This window comes from Protopterus annectens, chromosome 1.part2, assembly GCF_019279795.1.
Source record: "Protopterus annectens isolate FY-2018-M chromosome 1.part2, PAN1.0, whole genome shotgun sequence".
Taxonomy (NCBI): Eukaryota; Metazoa; Chordata; order Ceratodontiformes; family Protopteridae; genus Protopterus; species Protopterus annectens.
Window position 1 is genome coordinate 732,666,763 of NC_056727.1, and position 21,724 is coordinate 732,688,486.

General features: G+C 43.0%; 1 protein-coding gene across 8 annotated transcripts in view; it reads right to left on the bottom strand.

Moving 5' to 3' along the window:
* Positions 1-21,724, bottom strand: part of WDR26 (WD repeat domain 26) — a 2,773,460-nt gene that overhangs the window by 162,654 nt on the left and 2,589,082 nt on the right. For 3 of the 8 annotated variants that reach the window (XM_044058793.1, XM_044058803.1, XM_044058785.1), the window contains exon 14: positions 4,393-4,573. The exons of 4 other annotated variants lie outside the window; for them this stretch is intronic. In XM_044058793.1, coding sequence (XP_043914728.1) covers positions 4,431-4,573 — 143 coding nt within the window. In that variant the 3' untranslated portion in view covers positions 4,393-4,430. The remainder of the gene's footprint in view (positions 1-4,392; positions 4,574-21,724) is intronic. One more of the 8 variants, XM_044058809.1, reaches the window with a different exon arrangement.

Below are 21,724 nucleotides of genomic sequence, written 5' to 3' on the forward strand. Positions count from 1 at the left end.
TTGGGCTGTTATTTTCCTTGCCTCCAGTAGAAAGGTCTATGCATGCATGAGTAACTCTAGTTATAGTCGTATAAGGGATGGTGGAAATGTTTAACAGAGTCCACTCTCTTCCCCATATCCTTCAGCTTTTTAAACACTGTAGGCCTGTGGTTCAAAAAGCAGCTCCCCATTCAGAGGAACAATGAGCAACTGCGCTTTGACCTCTTTAGGGAGGAAGAAAGTCTACAGTACAGAGTGCCTTTTAAGGTCTAACTCCATAGAAGTAGCTCCAGGTAATGACTCCACAGCACCACACTCTTAATATGCAGGGTGGTGTACACTTATTAAACCAATGCAGCTCACCCTACACATGCCACAGTTTTCCAGCAGTTGTTTCATGACATTCTCTTGGAACTTAATAAAGTGGGTCTGGCAATTGGGGGTGGGTATTCAAAGCCAGAGTTGCAGAGGCATACATTTTCTTATTTTTCTTCCCACATCTACTATTTTACATACTCTCCTTATAATTAGGGAGCATGAAGCCAATCTAGTTCCCTTAACAGATTCTTGAAACACTATGGGATTTTTGTAAAGGGGCTTGTTTGAAGCCTACACTCCATGGAATCAGTGATGTGTCAAATGGGACAGAAGACCGGGAGCCTAAGAGCTCTGGCATTGAGGGGTGCCAGGCATGAAAAGTAGTAGTGAAGGAACATAGCTTGTTTACTTGTAAGCACACTCAGGAGTACACTGGGTAAGTGAAACTTTCCTGGCAGAGATAGGAAAATCACCTTCCATTCTTTGGGGAGGGGCATCGTTTCACTTGTGGAACTGAGGGGACATCCTTTGTTGACTGCATGCCCCCTCCACTGCACTGTGCCAAGTGTGCAAGGAAATTAGAATTGCATACAAAAATATCATGAACCACCCTGTTGGCTACTGAATTATGGCTCTTTCTAGTCCAGGCTTGGCTCTGTCTGACTGGTTGGGAGGGGGCTGATGACAGGCAAGCAGGGGCACAGTGATAAGTGACACACAAACACAAAAAAAGGCAAGCTGATGATGAATGGCCTTACATCAGCACTTCCACCAAAAGCATGGAGACATCCATGGTGAACATGGCATGGACTGGCCTTGGTGAGGGAAGCTGGGCTCTGAATGTCTAACTGGTCCCACAGTGATCTGCAGCACAATCCTTGCAGTAATGACTGCAGCAGCAAACCACATGAGCATTAAAAACTATGAATTACATTGCATCACAAGCAGTGAAATTCGTGGCTGTTACAATGCCACCCTCCAATTCCAATTCCTGATCAGCTTCAACAGTAGCTACTGCAGACACAATCTTCAATGGAACTATCAAAAAAGAAGGCATCACACATTCTCTGTCCTTCTGTTCCTTCAGAATCATCCAGTGCAGTACTGGAGAAAGTAAGGAAGGCATAAATTCAGTTACCTGCCCCACCTTAGGGAACAAAACCTATTTGTTCACGACTGCAAACCCGAAGTTTGCAGACCAGCTGATAGCTAAACCACGATGGAAATGTATTCAGTCATGGAGAACTACTACTAAAGGAGAACCAGTAGAGATTCACCAAGTGAGGCAAACTAAACTTTGTAGTCTGGAAGACACTATTTCATTGCACTAGAATGCTTTAGTTAAACTAAGTTCCAATCCCAGACCTTGTGACATAACACACACAACTGGGTCCGGACTAGTTCTCTGACTTAACAGCCTAGCTGGAGAACAGAGAAGACATGAAATGCCAAAACAATATAAGGAAAGAAAAGCAGCAAAATGTTTGTTCACCTCACCTACTCTAGCACTGCTGGATACTGTGGTGCTGTTCCCATTTCAGCATGGAAATTTCCCATTCTGAAGGCACCAAGTAGCTCCTGGGCATTACTAACTGCTACGACTAATACAGCACCTAAGACAGGGCAGTGTAAACTTGGTCAAACAAGGAATATGCTGCTTATTTAGACTGATTTTTCAGTGCCCACTCGGTCCTCCGCAAGGAAAGTCTGATGTTGGGAACTACAAACGGGCTTGATGTGATAAGCACCAGCAAATGTTGAACATTTCTACTGAAGTTATGCTCCTGACTAGTAACATGTTCGCAACTTCCTCAGTGACAAAAACTTGGTACTGCAGAAATAGCCAGAGGGACAAAGACATAACGGATGAATGGGATGCTGTTATGCTGTAGCTTAATTGTTCACTATTCCACATTTGAGGAAGAAATAAAAGGCACTTGGATTGCTCCAACTGCAATTTTGACAAAGAAATAAAAAAAAAACGTACTTGAGTTTTCCATCTCATGGAATAAGATGCAACTGCTGACAAATACTCTGGGAGCTAAATACAGTCTTGAAGACAGAAACAAACTCGTACTGGCAGAGACTACATTTCAAATATGAGGAACTGTTCTACAACTGAAGTACTATGTGCTTACAACTCAGCATTTCCAACTCTGTTAATACAGATGGTTACGGTTTGCTGAATTTCATTCATTGAATGTAAACAGTTATAAAGTCCAGATCATTAAATAGACCATATCTTTCTGCCATCATAAAGTCAATGGAGCAAAAATCTTTCAGTGCTGGTTAAGATGCACCTCTCAAATCATTCCTTTCTTAAAGGCAAGGTAAGCCTCTTGAATTGTGTACTCAGAGTGATCTTTTATAGGTCATGGAAAGGTTGGAGGTAAGCATTTTTCTTTTTCCAAGTAAATGATGATGCAACTCCTGAAGTATACGTCTGTTGTCTCCAATGTTCTGCTACTCTACAAAATGCCACAGCAACTAGGCTCCGACTTCTCAGTCCTCTAGTCTAATAAATATCTATGATATTTAGCTGAAGAATACTGTATCAAACATATATCAGTCAAAAAATAAATCTGTCAATTCAAGACACATGTAGTCAAAGCAATACAGGACATGTACATTTTGCCACGGGTGGCAAAAATCCCACATGTTCTCATGCCGAAGGCCATGCTATTTGCACTCTCGTATCTAAAACAATCAACCTCATATTCACTGCACCACAGTGGTATGGACCCCCCCCCATGTAGCAATCTCCTTGAATGTGGTGCCTTTTCAAATATCTGAACACTACAGCTTACTTAAGTGTCTGCCAACCACAACAGCATTTACACCATATTGTGACTGAAAAGGGCAAGTACAACAAACAAAGCACTGGTGTACATATGATGTGGATTAATGCCAACTTGTAATTGATAAAGAAACGGGTACTTGCAAATAAGCTGTGCAGATGAACATGTCATGGGTATGTTACTAACAGCAATAATGCACAAACACGGATGCAAGAAGTGCATCATAGAAGTAGGAAGGACTGCATGAAGAGAAAAGATACAACTGCTATTTTTAAAAACTATACAAAATGCAGGTTCAAGCAACAAAAGAGCAACTGTATGAGACACATTACAATACATAAACCCTTTTTACTGAAATAGTCAACATTACTCAGCATTGTGTGCATACTTCAATATACTTCATGCATATTCCAAAATAATATGCATTACACCCTTCTTCTGCGCCATTCACTTTTTATGACTGTTCTTTAACTTACTTTCTATTCAAAAAGGAATCTTTAGCTTACATATTTTCCATTGGTAAAGAAACGTCTTCTCATCTACAAAAGTTCCTCCTTTTCTACAGAAGCTCCTGCTGATCATTTATCAGATTCTGTCTTATATTACCATGTGAATATATGTGAATCAAATCAACTTCAACTTAAGTCCATAACATTTTGCAGCATTCTGTGTTGAGACAAGAAAAGCTCTTGCTGTCAGAAATTTGCACAACTACATGGAAATCAGTAACAGAGCTCTGCAGCCTTCTCATTGTGACTTCAAAAGCGGTCCTAATTTTCTACCAATGCCTTGTCTTTGTCCAACAATGTCATCTCTGACCAGCAAGACAATAGTTCGCTTAATGAAAAAAAACAGCATAATGTAGAAACAAGCGTATTTCTCTAATCTTCACCTGTATCTAGTACCTCCACTGTCTGGTGCAGTTCCAAAAAACAAGAGAATATCAGTTTGTTCTTCATCCCGCCTAATAATTAAGATCTTCCATATCTTGCCCATTTGATAATTCATAAAAAGAAAAACTTACTCAGATTTTCTGTATGAACGAGGCCTGGTATAGAATGCTACCAGATCTCCCACTCTCTCAAACCTAACAGAGCACTTACTTCATTTCAAACTATATTCTAGGGTTAACGGACACTAATTCTAAGAGCAAAACCATGAGTGGAGCATTTTAATAATAATCAGCCATTACTCTGTTCTTCAAGTGGTTTAGTTTTGAGGTCTGTATGGGATATGCCTTGTTTGCTGGACTTCAATTTTAATAATTCAGAATCTACCAGTACTTGTGTATGGATACCTGTTTCAACTTGCAAGCCTGTGTCAAACCATCAAAATTTAAAGCTGCTTCCTGATCTGTAATTTGCCAAGGGCCAGCAAAGCCCTTTGTAGCCTTTCCCTTGTTGATGGTGTATTATTAAGGCCAGAAATTTCTGTCAGATCAGACTCCAACGTATTTTCAGTCCTTTCAGTGGCACCTGCTGGAAGAAATAAGCTGCTTTGATTTTCTGATATCCCTGATACGTAAAACTGATTACTTATTAGTTCTGAGCATATCTACATTATAAATCAGTACTTCCAAAGAACTGTAAAACAGTAAGCTGATAATATAAATTCAGATGTTACTCTGAGTAACAATGTAGATTTTGTGCAAATTACAATAGACAATGTAAAAAAAAAGACACTACTTTGAGATCAACTGAATTTATTAAAATAGCACCATACTGTTACTGTCCAAGTAAAGTATGTAATTTTGTACAATTTACACTTGGGCTTTGTAAATTAACATTGGTCTTTACACTACAGAACCTGCAGTTCTGAATTTTTTGAGTCGCACAATAACTAAAAAGCTGCTTTCTAGGCAGAAAAAAAATTAAACCAACTTGAAAAACGAACAAAAGAAAAGAATTCCGGCACTGCAAAGTATGAACCTTGTGATATGTGAACTCATTTGAGAACTCAGAAACTGAAATACCACAGAGTAAATCTGGCTCTGATTTCAAAGACAAGGATGAACACAGCTCAAGATAGAAAGAATAAAGCTTCCCTGATCCTGGGATATCATGTTCTCAAAATCATCACTTTTTCTTTCAGTTACCACTGGGTAATGAACTTAACTTCCACTCTCTCAGAAAAAAATGCTCTCTCTTCTTTTTCTTCCCTTCAGGCATAAAACTGAATGAATTTTCAATGTTTTACATAAAAATATAGTAACCAGGAAATCTGCTTCTTATTTTTTAAAAACAAACCTTTACTGAATCATCACTTTGATGCAGGCAAACTTTATTTATATAAATGTAATCAAACCATACTAACAACTTCACATTTACACACATACATCATACATGTTCTATACAATATAATCAATCCAACATTACGTAAATTAAATTCCTGCCTTCTCTAAAGCCTCATTCCTCCTCCAAAACATTTTCTGTATGTATTATTCCCACAATTTTCATTTTTTTGTATGTAGTTTACTTCTAACCATTTCAGAAGATCCCATTCCCTGTTCTTTTATCTTTTACAATATTTACTACTACAAATACAATTGGTTTAGACACAGATTTCCATTTTCTAGTAATTGCTTTTTCGGCAGCCATCAGAAAAAGAAGTTATGTTCTTACTATAACGTTTCATCTGTGTTGTTGATCTTCATTCATTCTTCACTGTTGGGTTCGGTTCAGAATCCTCTGAACTGACCCGGCCGTTATATCAAGCTCGCGCCAGCCAAAAACTCTCAAGCTAAGGCTACCCACACTGTATCTCTTCCCTTTACCTTAGATCAACTTCACCTACCATTAAGAAAATATGGAAGCTCTGTCTGAGCAACAACCCTATAACAACCCCAGGACTAGTTTCCAATCTCCAGGAGTCCCTAGGAGGGGGCAGGACAGTGGGATGTCAAGAATGAATGAAGACTGACAACACAGATGGAACTTTACGGTAAGAACATAACTTCTTTATCTGATGTTGTCAATCTTCATTCACTTTTGACTGTTGGGAGTCCCCAGCTACTTTAGATCCCGGGTGGCCCTAAGAAAGGATATTCCTGAGAACCATAGAGCCAAAGGATGCTCTTCCCCTGGAGACCATGTCTAATTTGTAATGAGTGGAAAAAGGTATGAGGGGTAGCCAAAATTGCAGCTGAGCATATGTCTTCCACAGAAGTTCTGGAATGGAAGACTACTGAAGTGGAAACAGATCTTGTCGAATGAGCTCTAACTTTTGTTGGTAGATTGAGTTTGTTCTGCTTGTATATAAATGTAATGCAGTCTCAACCATTTTGATAATGTGACCTTTGAAACTGGTTTGCCCAATCTGGTACCTGAAAAGGATAGAAATAGTTGGTCTGATTTTTCTGAAGAATTTTGTTCTGTCCAAGTAAAAATGTAATTGTCTGTGGATGTCCAACAAGTGCAAGCAGTAATCTCCTTTGTTTGAAAAATTTGGAAAAAAGACTGGTAAGTCTATGGTCTGGTTGATATTGGAGTCTGACACCACTTTAGGACGGAAAGAGTGATTAGTTCTTAGCGATACTCTGTCTTTGTGAAAAATTATATATATATATGGATACATCATACATAGAGCCTGTAACTCTGAAATTCTCCTAGCAGACATGATAGCTACTAGGAAGGAGGTCTTCCAGGATAAAAACTTGAGGTCACGGGTGGCTGCTGGCTCAAAGGGCTGACGAACTAAGAACAGCAAGACCAGGGTTAAATCCCAAGGCACTACATAATCTTTGAAAGGTGGCTTCAAATGTAGAGCACGCTTAAAAAAAAGTTTTGCAAAGAAGGTGAGACATCAAAGAATGATCATCAAATCCATGAAATGGCAGATAAATAAACTCTAATGATAGAAGTTGAGGCTCCCAACTGAAATAAGGTAGCTAAGTATTCCAGGATCTTATCGACTGCAGCTGAGAAAGGATCAAAACACAGAGGTAAATTCTTCTGGTGAACGGTTTATGAGAAGCCAGAACTATCTTTTGAATTGGGGAGGACAAATTGTTTCACCTGGCAATTACTGGAAGTTGAAAATCCAAGCAGTTAGCTTGAGATGTTGAAGGCTGGGATGGACCCAGCCCTGAGGATGCAATAACAGATCTGGAGTTGGAGCCAGAGTCCACGGGTGGTGAACTAGGCGAGGCCAGAGAAAGGAAAACCAGACTTGACGGGGCCAATAAGGTGCAATGAGAATCACTTTGCTTCTCAACCGTTGGGCTTTCCTCAGAAATTGGGTAATTGGAGGGATTGGTGGGAAGGCATATAGAAGTCCCAGATGCCAATCATGGAGAAGTGCATCTCTCGGGGATCCCCGCGAGGCAGGGCTAGGGCAAAGTAGCTGCTGCATTTGTGGTTTATGGGAAAGGCAAAAAGGTCACAGCAAGGCTGACCCATCAGTGAAAGATTCTCGTCGCTACGCTGGGATTGAGAAACCACTAGTGAAGTAGAAGGATACACCTGCTTAGTTTGTCCACAATCACACTGGAATTCCCCGAAATATGCATTGCTATTAGAAAGTGGTTGGAAGCAATTGCCCATTGCCAAACTCTTAGAGCTTCCCGACATAGAGAGTAGGACCTGGATCCCAGCTTGTTGATGTACCAGACTACTGACATGTCTGACTGGATAGCAATTATCCCTGAAGGAAGGGCAGACTGGAATGGTTGCAATGCTAATCCATTCTAGGACACTGATGCCCTAAGGGGGGTCAAGTGCCTTGGGCAGTTTTTCCCTGAAAATGCCCCCCACCCTATCAGGGAAGCATCAGTGATCACTATGGCCTTGGGCTGAGAGGGGTAGAAGGGACGACTCCATAAATTCTCTTCTGACTTCATCCACCAAAATAAATCCTTATTGCAGTTCATTTTTAGGATTCAATGAAACATGGGGTGAGTTAAAAGTGACCACTGTGAATCCAGGAGCTATTGAAGCAGCCTTATGTGGTACTCCGCCAAGGGGACTAAAGTGATTGTGGCTGCCATGTACCTAAGAAGTTGTAGAACCAGACGAACAGTAACTTTGAATTGTGAGAGTATCACTTGAAGTTGCGACCTCAACTTTAACAACCTGTGATGAGGGAGGGAGGCCACTCAGGATTTTGTATTTAGTTTTGCTCTGATGAATTCTAGGTCCTGTGTGGGAGATACTTGTGATTTTTCTTTGTTGATTGAAATGCCTAAGAACTCGGCAAGGCACAGAACAGAGTCCATGGTGCAAAGTAGTAGAAGCGTGGTAGGGGCAGTGAGGAGCCAGTTGTCTAGAGATGTGGAAACACACAGAATCCCTGCAGCCTTAACTAGGCTGCTACAACAGCCATGCATTTTGTGAACACTCTAGGGGCTGTGGTGAGACCAAAGGGCAGTGCTCGAAATTGGTAATGACTGGCCCCTAGCCAGAAGTGGAGATATCTTCAGGAGTATTTGCCCATCTTTATGTGGTAATATGCATCCTGAAGATCTACAGAGCACATCCAATCATCTTTCTCTAGAAATGGAAGGACAGACCGAACCGTGACCATACAGAACTTTGTCGGTTGTACAAATTTGTTCAATACACTGAGGTCCAAGATTGGCCTCCAGTCCCCTGTCTTTTTTGGCACTAAAAAGAAACTTGAGTAAAATCCAGATCCTATCTGGTCTGGTAGGAGTGCTTGGATGACACTTTTTTGAAGCAGCTTTTGAATCTCTAGTGCTGCTATATTCCTCTGACTGGATGGAACATCAGGGATTCGCCTTTGTGGTTTGGGAAAAAGATTGAAGGGAATGCGGTGACCTCTAGTAAATATTGTCTACACCCAGGAATCCGATGTTATAGAGTGCCAGACTGCATGGTGTAGAGAAAATCTTACACCTGACTGCCTCCAGAGTTAAGCAATCGGGCCGCTGCTCAGGAGCGCTGGTAGAGCTGTTCAGAAAAGGAATCCTTGGAAGACTGGTTGCGCAGACCTCCCCCCCCTGCCACGGGAGGGGCATCTTCCAGAAGAGTTCTCCCCTTTGGCTCAGGGGGAATACTCACCATGTGTGAACCCAAAAAGGATCTTGGGTCTTCTTGAACCACATCTTTCCACTCCTCTGATTCCTAAGGTCGCTGTGGAGTGTAAAAATGCACGCCTACAGCAAAAAGTGTTTTCCCGTCCTTCTCACACCTGGCTAACGTGTCTGACTTTTGGGCCAAACAATGAAGTAGCATCCATGGGAGCCCTGACAAAGGAAGAAGGAAGGGAGGAAAGGATACCAACGACTGTATCAAGAATTACCAATGGTAACAGGGGAGGAGAGGCCCAATACCACCGATGGTAAATTAGAAACACCTTGTGGTAAAAAATGGGATAAAGGACATAAATACAGTCGCTCACACTGATAGAGTAGAAATATACTACAGAAAAAGGTAGAAAGATAGCTAAATATCAAAATATTTCGAGCACTTAGCTAACAGCAGCGGCTGATGCGTCCAAATTTCTACGTGGCAAATGAGATCTGGGATAAAGGGAACAGAGGCAGTGTGTGTAAGCCTTAGCTCGAGAGTTTTTGGCTGGCGCGAGCCTGATACAACGGCCGAGTCGGTTCTGGTCAAGAATGAATGAAGATTGACAACATCAGATCTAAGCCTAACTATGTTTAGGCAACCGAGATCCTGTATCCCAGCTTTAAAAAAAATAATTTCCTTAGTTATACTCATCTGCTTGTCCGGTATTCCTGACATGAGTACACTGCAGGGAGTTTTTAAAGTCTGTCAACAAAATTACACTCCAAGAACACATGTTCCCAGGTGCCTCTTTCTTGCCCATTATACCGCTGACATTTGCCATCTGAAGAAAAATTCTTCAGAGTCTGCTTTGGGTATAAAAGTTCCTATGCACACACTTCCCTGCAAAAATCTTAAATCATCTAGATTTTGTTGCATATTTGGAAGCCATACAAATGTCCTCAGATTGCTTCTTTGTGAACTGCTTACCTAATCTTTTGTACCAATCTTTTCTGACCCCCCCCCCCCTGATTGGTTTCTATAACTACCATGCAATTTTATATACCCTACTAATTATCCCTTTTTTAACAGCAGCTTGTTCTAGATTCAACTAAAAAAACTCAATCAGTGCAGGTCTTTCATTTTGGATTCCCCTATCCCTTTCTCTTTGCCTATAATCCGTGACAGGGAAAGCAATCTCTAGCCTGCAGTCCAAATGTCTTCTTGGCCTCTTCTCATTCTAGTACCTATCCCTTTCTAATTATTTGTTCCCAATATATTAGTTCCTTTGCCCGCTTCCTCCAATAAATCCAGCCCCCTCGTCTATTTTTCTGTACCCCCAATTACAGTCATCCCTATCGGCAAAACCTCCTTTCGCCATTTCCATGTTGGCTTAGTTCTTTGCTTCCTTTCTACTACTTTATGAATATATTTTTTATGATTGTTATTCTCCTCAAGAATCTGCATCCAAAATACCACTTCTTATTTCTTGAATTACCTCCTGCTTCAGCATAATCTATTTCCATTCTGAAATGTATCTTTCTGCTTGTGTTGTGTCTTTCTGCTTGTGTTGTGTATAAGAGCATTAAGTGTGTAGTTCTAAAATATCTCTTCAAAGCCAGTAATCCCAAACCTCCTTGTTCTACTGGAAGGATCAGAATATGCCACTTAACTCTTTGCCTTCTTCCCCTCCCAGACAAAATCCTTCAGCTCTTTATTAATTACTATCCACAACTTCTCCTCTGGTCGATAAATTATGCCTGACCTGTTTATAAAAGGGACGTTAAATATTGTTACTGTTTCTACCTTGCTACCCATGGGTAAGAGCTCCTAGCTTCTCAGTGCTTGAATCATCTTTTGTTTAGCTGCCATAACGTCTTTTTATAACCTATACTCCTAATTCATTCATTTTGTCATGTCCTCATAAATACACGTACTGCTGAACCAGTTCATGTGTGGTACATAGTTTACAGCTGTAGCCTTTGTTTTACCTTCATTAATTGTATATCGAGGAAAAAAAAAATGGAATTGCCTCAGAATGTTCCACAATACTAAGATGCCATATTCTGGTTTTATCAAGTACAAAATAATATCTGCAAATAAAGCCCACCTTTCTTGAACACTACACCAATTAAATCCTTGAATTTCTGTGTCTCTTACTTTATTTGCCAATGGTTCTAAATACACTACAAATAATAAAAGGGGGAAAAGGACACCTCTCTTGTTTATCTTAATCACTTGCATTCAATGTGGAAAGGGAAAGTTCCGAAATATGACAAAGGTCCATCATGACTACAACTGCTTTCCAAGTGTGTGTGTGTGTGTGTGTGTGTGTGTGTGTGTGTGTGCTTGTAGGCACAAAATGCTCCTAAACCAACTAAGACAAGAAGATGACAGCACTCTCCTGCTACATCGTAAATACTGGTCAGAGAAATTCTTAAGGCGTTACACAACTTTGACAAGACCAACTTGTTTTCCAGCAATTTCTAGGCAGGTGACAGATATATCCTAACTCAATTCTTATAGAACAGTGACATGGAAAGGACAAAACAGGTACTAACACACTGCTCTAGTTAATGGACTGTGTATCCTCATTCAAACTAATTATAAGGCATGTTTAGAGGTCCACAACACAAACTTTATTTGAAACATGAACAATCACAGCACTGCTAATATAAGGTCCAGCAATCAAGACTACCCCAATATGTACCCGAATGGATTCTGTTGTGCTGCTTGCACTGCGGAAGCAGAGCCAGATCCAACACAAGGCGACCTAGGCAGTTGCCTGGGGCCCACTGGCCAGGGGGCTAATTCTACATGTCTCTTTTAAAAACGCACTTTGTGTTTATGACACGTCTTCTTTAAGGATGCACTCTGTGTGTGGCCTTACAATGTCTGTGTGTCCAATGCACGCACAGAGCAGCACAGCAAAGGATTTTTAGAGGAGGTCCGTTTTGGATGACAGAACTTACAGTTTGGAATGATGAGCAAATGCAGACGGACAGGTTAGAAGAGGAGGTTGTGTGTGTGTGAAATGCCCCAGTTGGGGGGAGGCAGGTTAGTTAACTTATTCAGGCTCAAACCTGTACCCTGATTACAGGAGACTACAGCCTGAATCCTCTACACCAACTACCAAACTATCAATCAAGGTCTGCTGAGTTTCAGAACTTTTTTAAAAAATGTCAAGTTTCTGTGCATTTTCAAAGAATGTCAAGTTCCAGGGAAGTTTCAAGGACTGTTGACTTTTTTGTACATTTTCAAGAATGTTGAGTTTCTGTGCATTTTCATGGAATGTCGAGTATCAAGGGAAGAAAAGTTTACTGTTGCTTATGCGGTCTGTTTTTAAAGTGTCGCTGTTTTGTTTAGCAAATGGCCATCATTAATGTTTCTGCTATAAAAACTGAAAGCAAAGCTAGTTGCATAGCAGACAGCAAACTTACCTTTGATGGAGAAGACTGTCGGTTCTACTCCCACACCATGTAGATGGAGGCTGATACTGCAGTGCCCTTTAAGGCGTGATGGTGTGCTGCACTCCTGAGCGTGCCCTCTTTTGGATCAGATACCTAATAACTATGAATCTGTTGCAGATCTGACAGCCATTCTTTACTGCAATATTACCAGATTACCAATTTTTTAATGTACACAGGCAATTTATTCTTCAAGGGCAGCAGACACAAAAATCTGTACATAAAACACTAAAATGCAAACTTGTTTGCCAGCAGCAGGCTCTTCATTACTTACAGATCTCTTTTAATGTGGAATTATTCAGATGACTTTTACTTCTGCAGAGATTGTATCTACTGACGAATATTGGTGGACTGTCTGAGTGGCCTTTTGTGGTTGAAATGTCCGTAATGGTTAGTTCTGTTATTACTGGTTCCTATATTTTGTTTCATTGCTTATTGGAAAAATGTTCAAACTTAAAAATTGAAAACATACTCTAACAAGTGGTGCTGTATTATACAAGGAATATAACAATTTAATATAATCAGGATGGTGCAAAGACCACAATGCATGTATGCATGATCCTAAAAATGTGTGCAAGGGGACTATGATTTGAAAAAGACCCAAATGTAAATGATCCACCACTGACCAGATGCATTTTCTTTGAATGTGGGTTTCAAGGACAGAAAATCTGTTATGTTAAGTCTGTATTCATTGTGAGAGCATATCATTTTGTTTAGCAAATTGCTTGTGCTATAAAATCTGAAATAAAAGTTTTAAATATCTCTAATCATTGTAGAAAGAAGAAAACAGTATAAACACTGAGAGGTTTGAATAGCCATATAATAGGACACTGGAATGGCTGGGAGGGCAGCTGATTCATTACCCTCCCATGTGACCATGATCTAGCTCTGTGCAAAGTGCTGTCAGTCAGATATAGCTATAATGAAAAGAAAATGGGTAAATATTATGAGCCCCGATGATAAAGGAGGATTTCGAGCCCTTTTTTGATGAAGCAATTCTTTTTTTTTCTTTGCTCCTTCCCTAGGACTTTGCCTGGTGGTTTCCCAATCCTCACCTAACTGACCCATTTGTTTCAGAAGAATGGGAGACTGGTATTTCCAGGTTAAACAAGGGACCAGCATCCATTAGTTCCTGGCTGGGATTCCCTATCAGGCCTTTACTCCCAAGAGTCGGATGGTAGGGAGCAAGCCACTTTGTTGGTCTTAGGGGGTTTGCCTGCCCTCTTCCCATGGTAGTATCCCCCTCCTCCCTCAGTGGCCCCTCCAAGCCTACAACTGCTACCTTCAAAGGGAATGGGTGCCTTCTCTTGCTAATTTCCTCTCAGCTGCATAGTGCAAATATACTAAATATTGCTCTGATTTGGAACTCTGTTAGCCAAACACGTAGTGCTCCTGCAACTGCCACTCGTATGGCAAAGCACAGACACTTTTCTCCTCCACAGATTGACGAGCTGGTAGCATCTTCTCACTCCTACCCTCTTCAGCCTGCTCTTACAGGTATTTGAGTCACTAACTGAACTTAGGTCACCTGTAGTATAAGAGGTAGCTTTTAACATTGATACATGGAGATGCACTCCTTACCCATGTTTCTAGAGAGTGATGCTGTGACTACAGAACCTGTGCCAGAAGATTTGCTGAAAGCAAAACCTCCAAAAAGCCAGTTTCTTAAACTAGTAAGGATGTGCCAATGACAGAGTATAACTGGTTAGAACTTTAAATAACTACTGTTGTTCTTACTCTTAACTATTTACCCTTGTGGAAACAGTTTTGTTGGCATTTTCCTGAGCATTTGATAAAATAAATGTTGCACTGGTACAGGAAAGCAAGGGTATCTGGGGTCTGTGGAAATTTCTGGCTTCAGAAAATAAAGTTCAATCCCTTGCTGACAGTTAGAGAACATGACAAAGGAAATACAGTTGTGCAAAATGCACTTACCAATAACAGTAGATGTTTGAATTCCTCTGTTATAGTAAGCTATATGGGTTGTGTCCTGTCTATGATACAACTGGCCAGCTTCCAAAAGTCTTGGCTCCCTCCTACATCTTCATCCGAGTGCTGATTAGACAGCATTATTGAGGGAAATCAGCAGTCAGAGTGAAGCTTTCTTCAGAACTTCCTTGCCCAAAAGTAAAGGAGCAGCACACATCCCATGCTTCTATGTCAGAGCAATGAGAACAGTTTCCCATGTAATGAACCTTAAACCAGCTTAATGAGCAGGTTTAAATAGAGACACAGTTAACTCTTCCAGCACAAAGTTAAGATCCCAGGAAGGAGCAATCCATTTACGAAGAGGTTTCAGGTTTACACTCCCTTTACAAACTGTTTCACTAAAACAAAAAAGGAAGTGGAGGATCTACGGACAGACATGATGAAATTGCTGCAAGATGACCTTGAAAGAGAAATAAGAGAGGCCAAAGGATAGTAACTCACAAATATTTAAGCACCAGTGGTACATACTTCCCTGATGGGACCCTGGTTATTGGCTAGGCACTAACTAAAAATTTTTTTCCACTTGCTAACGCAAGACTTCCTAGTAGCAGTTTTTCTTGCCTCCTTTAATACCTGCTGCATATCCTCATGAAAGAGGTACTTAAAAGGAATCAGAACTGAATTATCCATGCAGTTAGCTGATGTTTAAGAATGGGGTGCATCAATCTCTCCTTGTCTTCACAGTGTGTCTGTTCAGTCCATGAGTAAGCTTGTGGTAACTGCCCTTGGCCAATTCCAAAAGAAGGGACAACCATTGTTCCCTCAGCCAGAGGGTCATCATAATTATCTTTGAGGAGTCCCTCTGAAACATCAGAATTACTCTGGATATCAATGGAAAGGTAAAAAAGGTATACAGGAACATCCCCAAACACAGTAAAGAAAATTCAACTGTCTTCCAGGCTTTCTTGCAAGATGTCCTGAAGCAGAATTTGTTTAGCTGTTTGCTTTGAGAGGAAGCAGAGACACCTATTTGAGAATTTCCTCATAACTGGATCAATTCCTGGAAGACCCCCATACTCAGTCTCCATTCATGAGGGTCTATATACTGTTTATGCTCAGCTTGTCTGCCACTAAATTTTGTTCTTATGGAATGTAATTAGAAGTTATGTCCTTACCATAACGTTCCATGTGGAGTGTTCATCTCGCCTTTGTTCTTACACCTGGGTTCGGAGCCGATCCTCGGCTCCGTGTCGGCCGCTTGCAAGCTCTGCATCGAGAAGAAGCTCGAGACCAACCTAACTCCCACAATCCCCCTCTGCCTTTACCTCAGATCTAGTTTGCAAGCAAACCAGAAGTCAGAGAGAGAAACATACTCATGCAAAAACTACATAACTGCAAGAACACTTATACCTATATATACATATGTACATACATATATACACAACAACTGCGAATGCAGAAGCAGAATAAACCAGACCAGGCACCTAAACTGGACGTTCTTCCTGAGGGTGGGAGGGTGGGAATGTAAGAACAAAGGCGAGATGAACACTCCACATGGAACGTTATGGTAAGGACATAACTTCTAAATGTGAGAGTGTTCGATCTCGCCGTTTGTTCTTACACCTGGGTAGCGTCCCTAGCTCCATGTTCCTGAGGAACTCACAGGAGAACGTTCTTGAGCACAGTGGAACCAAAGGTTGCCCTATCCCTAGAAACCTTGTCCACCTTGTAATGAGAAATGAATATATGTGGTTTAGACCAAGTGGCAGCTGCACAAATAGTGTCTAATGGTAAACGAGCTGCATGAGCCAGGGATGTAGATACTGATCTTGTAGAGTGTCCTTTGGGTCTGAAAGGTAAGGTTTGTTCCGAAGTAGCATAAACAAATATAATGCAATCAGTTAGCCATTTGGAAAGGGTTCGTTTGGTAACTGCTACACCTTTCCTGCTGTCCGCAAAGGCTATAAACAGTTGATCTGATTTCCTGTGATCCTTTGTTCTATCCAAATAAAATCTAAGTTGTCTATGAACATCCAACTTGTGTAACATATACTCTAACTTATTGGAGTGATTTTTGAAAAAGGTAGGGAGTTCAATGGATTGATTAATGTTATTAATAGAACAGACTTTGGGGAGAAAGGATGGATTAGTGCGAAGAGATACTCTGTCAGAGTGAAAAATCAGATAAGGGTGCTTAATAGAAAGAGCCTGAAGCTCTGACACCCGTCTAGCCGATGTAATGGCCACCAAAAAGAGGGTCTTCCATGACAAATACTTCAATGGACAAGAGGAAGCCGGTTCAAACGGAGGCAACATCAATTTAGACAATAAAAGGTTCAGATTCCAAGGAGATGTAGGAGTTCTAACTGGTGGTCTAATATGGAAAGATCCTTTCAAAAAGGCCTTACAAAGTCTGTGGGCCATAATAGGTGCCCCACATTCTTCCACATGAAAGTTGGAAATGGCAGCCAATTGCACTCTTAAAGTGGCAGGAGAAGCTCCTTGGTGGAACAACTCTGTTAAAAACTCCAAGATCTTGTTTAAGGGAGCCGTAACAGGATCCAAATGCTGTGTATTTGCCCAAAAAACAAAGCGCTTCCATTTACTAGTGTAGGTCTTTGTAGTGGAAGCTTTATGAGAAGCCACTAGTATATTCTGAACTGCAGGTGAAAGATGATCAGACCTGGCTAAGTAGGGAAGCGGAGCAGCCAAGCTGCTAGATGGAGCGAGGAGAGCGAGGGGTGGGGAGCCCCTGATGAGTGGGTCAGTAGATCTGGCTCCGGGTCCAGGATCCAGGGTCCCCGAATGCGGTGTGCCCGAAGAAAGGGAAACCAAATTTGACGAGGCCAGAATGGGGCAATGAGGATAATCGTCCTTTGCAGGTTGTTGGCTTTCTGCAGAAACTTCGCCATCAAGGGGAAGGGAGGAAAAAAGTACAGGAGACCCGGGGGCCAATCGTGAACCAGCGCGTCCCTGGGGACTTCCCCTGGAGGGGGTAATAGGGCAAAGTAGCTCCTGCATTTGGCGTTCAATGGAGACGCAAAGAGATCGCAGGACGGCTGGCCCCACTTGCGAAAAATCTTCTTCGCAACTGACTGTTTTAGGGACCACTCGTGAGGCAACAGGATTGCTCTGCTCAGCCTGTCGGCTATGACGTTGGATGACCCCGGGATGTGCGTTGCAATCAGAAAGCGACCCGTGGACTCCGCCCATTGCCAGATTCTCATGGCCTCTCTGCATAGCTGATAAGACTTGGTTCCCCCTTGTTTGTTTATGTACCAGACTACGGACATGTTGTCCGTCTGAACTAAAATAGTCCCTAGAGGAAGAAGGGGAGCAAAGTGTTGCAATGCTAGAAACACTGCCCTCAACTCTAGGACATTGATGTGCAGATTGTACTCTAAATTGGTCCATTCGCCTTGGACTGTCTGTCCCTGAAAGATGCCCCCCCACCCTATCAGGGAAGCGTCCGTGGTCACCGTAGCTGTCGGCGTGGGTAGCACAAATGGTCTTCCGCCGGAAAGGTTGCAAGTCTGAAGCCACCAGTCTAGGTGTGACTTGCATGTATTTGTGATCAGAATTTCGTGTGTCAGAGGTAGCTGTTGGAATGACCATTGTGCAAACAGTAGCCATTGTAGAACTCTCATGTGCAGTCTTCCCAATGGTATCGCAATGAGAGAAGCTGCCATGAGACCCAAAACCTTCAGAACCAGTTTTGCTGGGGACTTTCTGGATAACAGAAGGAGAGAAATGTGGCTTTGTAGTGAGGCTATCCTTTCTGGAGGAAGTCTTAGAATTAAATGATGCGTATCCAATTCTGCTCCTATGAATGAGATATGCTGTGATGGCTGTAATGAAGATTTTTCGAAATTCACGGAAATTCCGAGATGGACACAAAGCTGTAGTGTGTAATTCCTGGCCTGAATTAGTTGACGCTGGGTGGTGGCAGAAAGGAGCCAGTCGTCCAGATACGGAAACACCTGGAATCCTAGGCGTCTCAGGTGAGACGCCACCACTGCCATGCATTTGGTGAAAACTCTGGGGGCTGAGGTCAGACCAAAGGGCAGGGCTCGAAACTGAAAGTGGCTGGCTCCCAGCCGGAAGCGCAAGTGATCCCTGGACGCACTGGCCATTTTGATGTGGTAGTATGCGTCCTTCAGATCTATTGAGCACATCCAGTCGTCCTTCTGTAAAAATGGAAGGATCGATTGAAGCGTGACCATTCGGAACTTTTCTTTCTTGACGAAGGTATTGAGGTTGCTTAGGTCCAGGATCGGCCTCCAGTCCCCTGTCTTCTTTGGAACTAAAAAGAACCTTGAGTAAGTTCCGAATCCTCTTTGGTCCGCCGGGACTGGTTGGATGACTCTTTTTTTCTAGCAGCTTTGAAATTTCTATAGCTGCAGGGTCTCGCAGATGGGGCGGTACATCTTGGAGTCTTTTCTTCGGAATTGGGGGCAATAGGAAGGGTATTCTGTAGCCTCTGGTAACAACGCTTTTTACCCAGTTGTCTGATTTTGCCAGGCCTGAGGGTATAAAGCTAAGCGACCCCCGACTGCCTCCAGAGCAGGACAGTCGGGCCTCCTCTCAGGAGTGCTGGAAAGGTTTTCCAGGGGGTGTATCCCTGTCACCTTGGTTTTGCGGACCCCCTCTGCCGCCAGGGCGGCGTCTTCCACCTCTGCCTCCTCCTCTGCCTCTAGAGGGGGCATCACCCTGTGTGCCTGGGAAAGATCCTTGGGGTTTTCGAAACCACATTTTTCCACCACGTTGCCCTTTGGGGTACGGTCTGGATGGGGTGGAAAAACGGACTCCGACAGCAGACAGAGTCTTTCCCTCCTGCTCACACCGGGTAAGGGTCTCCTTTACTTTAGGGCCAAAGAGAGTGGCACCATCAAATGGGGCGTTAGTAAAGGAAGACTTGAAGGCTTCCGCAAAGGAACATAAGCGCATCCAGGATTGTCTACGAAGAGCAATCGCTGAAGCTGCTGCCCTACTCGATCCTTCAGCTGCGTAGGAGATCAGCCTCATGGACGAGTTTACAATGGATGTAAGGGTATTGAGATGTGCCGTAACTTTTTCTGAAATAGCAGCATCTGTAGTATCCTGGAGGGTATCTCCCAACTCTTTGATTAGATCCCTCTGTAGTCATGTGAAGTGAGTCAAGTAGTTCAGGGATCGCATAGAAAAAGCCGCTGAACTAAAAATGCGCTTCCCATACCTGTCCATCGTCCTAGAATCTTTGTTAGGCGGATGGACAGATGAGGAAGATTCAGACATCTCCTTTTTCGTGGCCGCTGCCACCACCATAGCGTCCACTGGCACTCCCTTTGTCAGATAAGCCTTATCCTGAGGGGCAGTAATATACTTGTTAGGCTTTCTAGGGACTGGCTCCACCGTGTCAGCCGTCTCCCACGCCCTTCGAGCAATCAGCTCCATCAACTCATCGAAGGGCGGAGTGACCCAGGAGGAGGAAGGGCGAGCACCGAATGCCTTCAGCAAAACTGACTCATCCTCAGAAGGGGGGAGGGCTTGCCAATCACCTTTTTGCTTTAGAATCTCCAGGATGTCAGAAAAGGAGACATCCTCTGAGGGTGACTTTGGTGACCCTTCTGACTCATCCAAGTCAGTGTCCGATGTCAATGATTCTTGTTGATTCTTGTGGAGAATCTAAGTGTCTCCTCTTACACAATCTTTTCCTCGGAACTTCTTCGGTGGGAGCATCCGAAGAAGCCTCCGAGGAAGAGGGGGCACCCTCCAGGGGTGGCTGAGACACAGGTGCTCGACGCTTAGATGTAGCTGTGGGTGCAGAGGAGGATAATGGTCCTTTATGGGGAGGAGAAGCTATCTCTGCTGATGTGGTTGTCTGGGTAGACAACACCTTCCTCATGAGGTCGAAGGCCCCCGGGTCCCGAGTCGAGGTATCTCCCGGTTCCGAGGAAATGGGAAGAATCCCTGAGACAGGCACCGAAGGCATCGACCCCGAGGACGGAGCCGAGTCGATCCGAGCCGAGGCCCCGAGAGGGAGAGTCGGAACCGAAACATCGGTCCGACTCTCGGTCCCGGAACCAAGGATGGATCTTCGCCCGAGACTCGGTACCGGATCCGACGGAGTCGAGGTGAACAGCGCCGACCGAGAAGGACGGTTCTGGCACCGAGGGCTCCACAATCAGCAGATCAGCCTCTTCCGGCTCCGAAGACTGGATAGGTTTCGGAGGAGGAACAGATGGAGATAAGGGTAGGCCTTCGAGTCTCGACACCAACTGGGAGGAGACAGAGATGAGTTTGGATAAGGCCGTATTCTCCATTAGTTTCTGCACCACGCGGTCTACATCGGTGTCGGAGAGGGTCTGGAAGAGCGCGTCGAAGGAATCGAAGATGGAGCCGACCTCAACAGTTCGGTGGGGGGAGCTCCGTCACCGGTTCCAAGACTCGAGGCTCGGATAAAGTTCAACACTTGGCCCCGAAGTCTGTGGAACCGGTGATTGAACTTTAACTGAAGAGCTCGGAGCCGATGACCTGGGCTCCGACGTCTTCGATTCCTTCGAGGATTTGGATGCCTGGTCTGATGCATCCAGAGCCTCTTGAAAGGTAGGTTTTAAAAGACCCCTATCCATAAGTTTCCTGCGCCTATCTGTCATGACCCTTCCACTGAAAGAATGACAAATTGAACAGTCTTCTTGCAGATGGAGAGGGCCAAGACAGTAGACGCAGGAACTATGGTTATCAGTCACTGACATCTTTTGCCCACATTGGCAACGTTTAAAGCCCGATTTAGCTTTCTCAGACATCTTATTAAAGTAACAAAGTCAAATTTAATAAAAGTCAAATCCAGTAGTATGTCTAATCCAGTAAGTTTAGTCAAATCCGGTAAAAGGTCAATCCAATAGTCAATCCAGTAAAAGGGATGTCCAATCCAGTAACTTTAGTGGGGTTAGGCCCCGAGGGAAAACTCTAATAAAGTTAAAATAACTTTATATGGAACCGAGGATTCCTCGAAACACTATAAATATACACACACACACAGTCACTAGATAATATTTTTAAGAAAATTTCTTAAGAAATATAAGAAAAAATATAAATCTTAGCTTAAGGTTGCTCGAGCTCATCAAAGTGATGCGAACGGTGCAGCGGCAAACTAGATCTGAGGTAAAGGCAGGGGGGATTGTTTGAGTTAGGTTGGTCTCGAGCTTCTTCTCGATGCAGAGCTTGTAAGCGGCCGACACGGAGCCGAGGATCAGCTCCGAACCCGGGTGCAAGAACAAACAGCGAG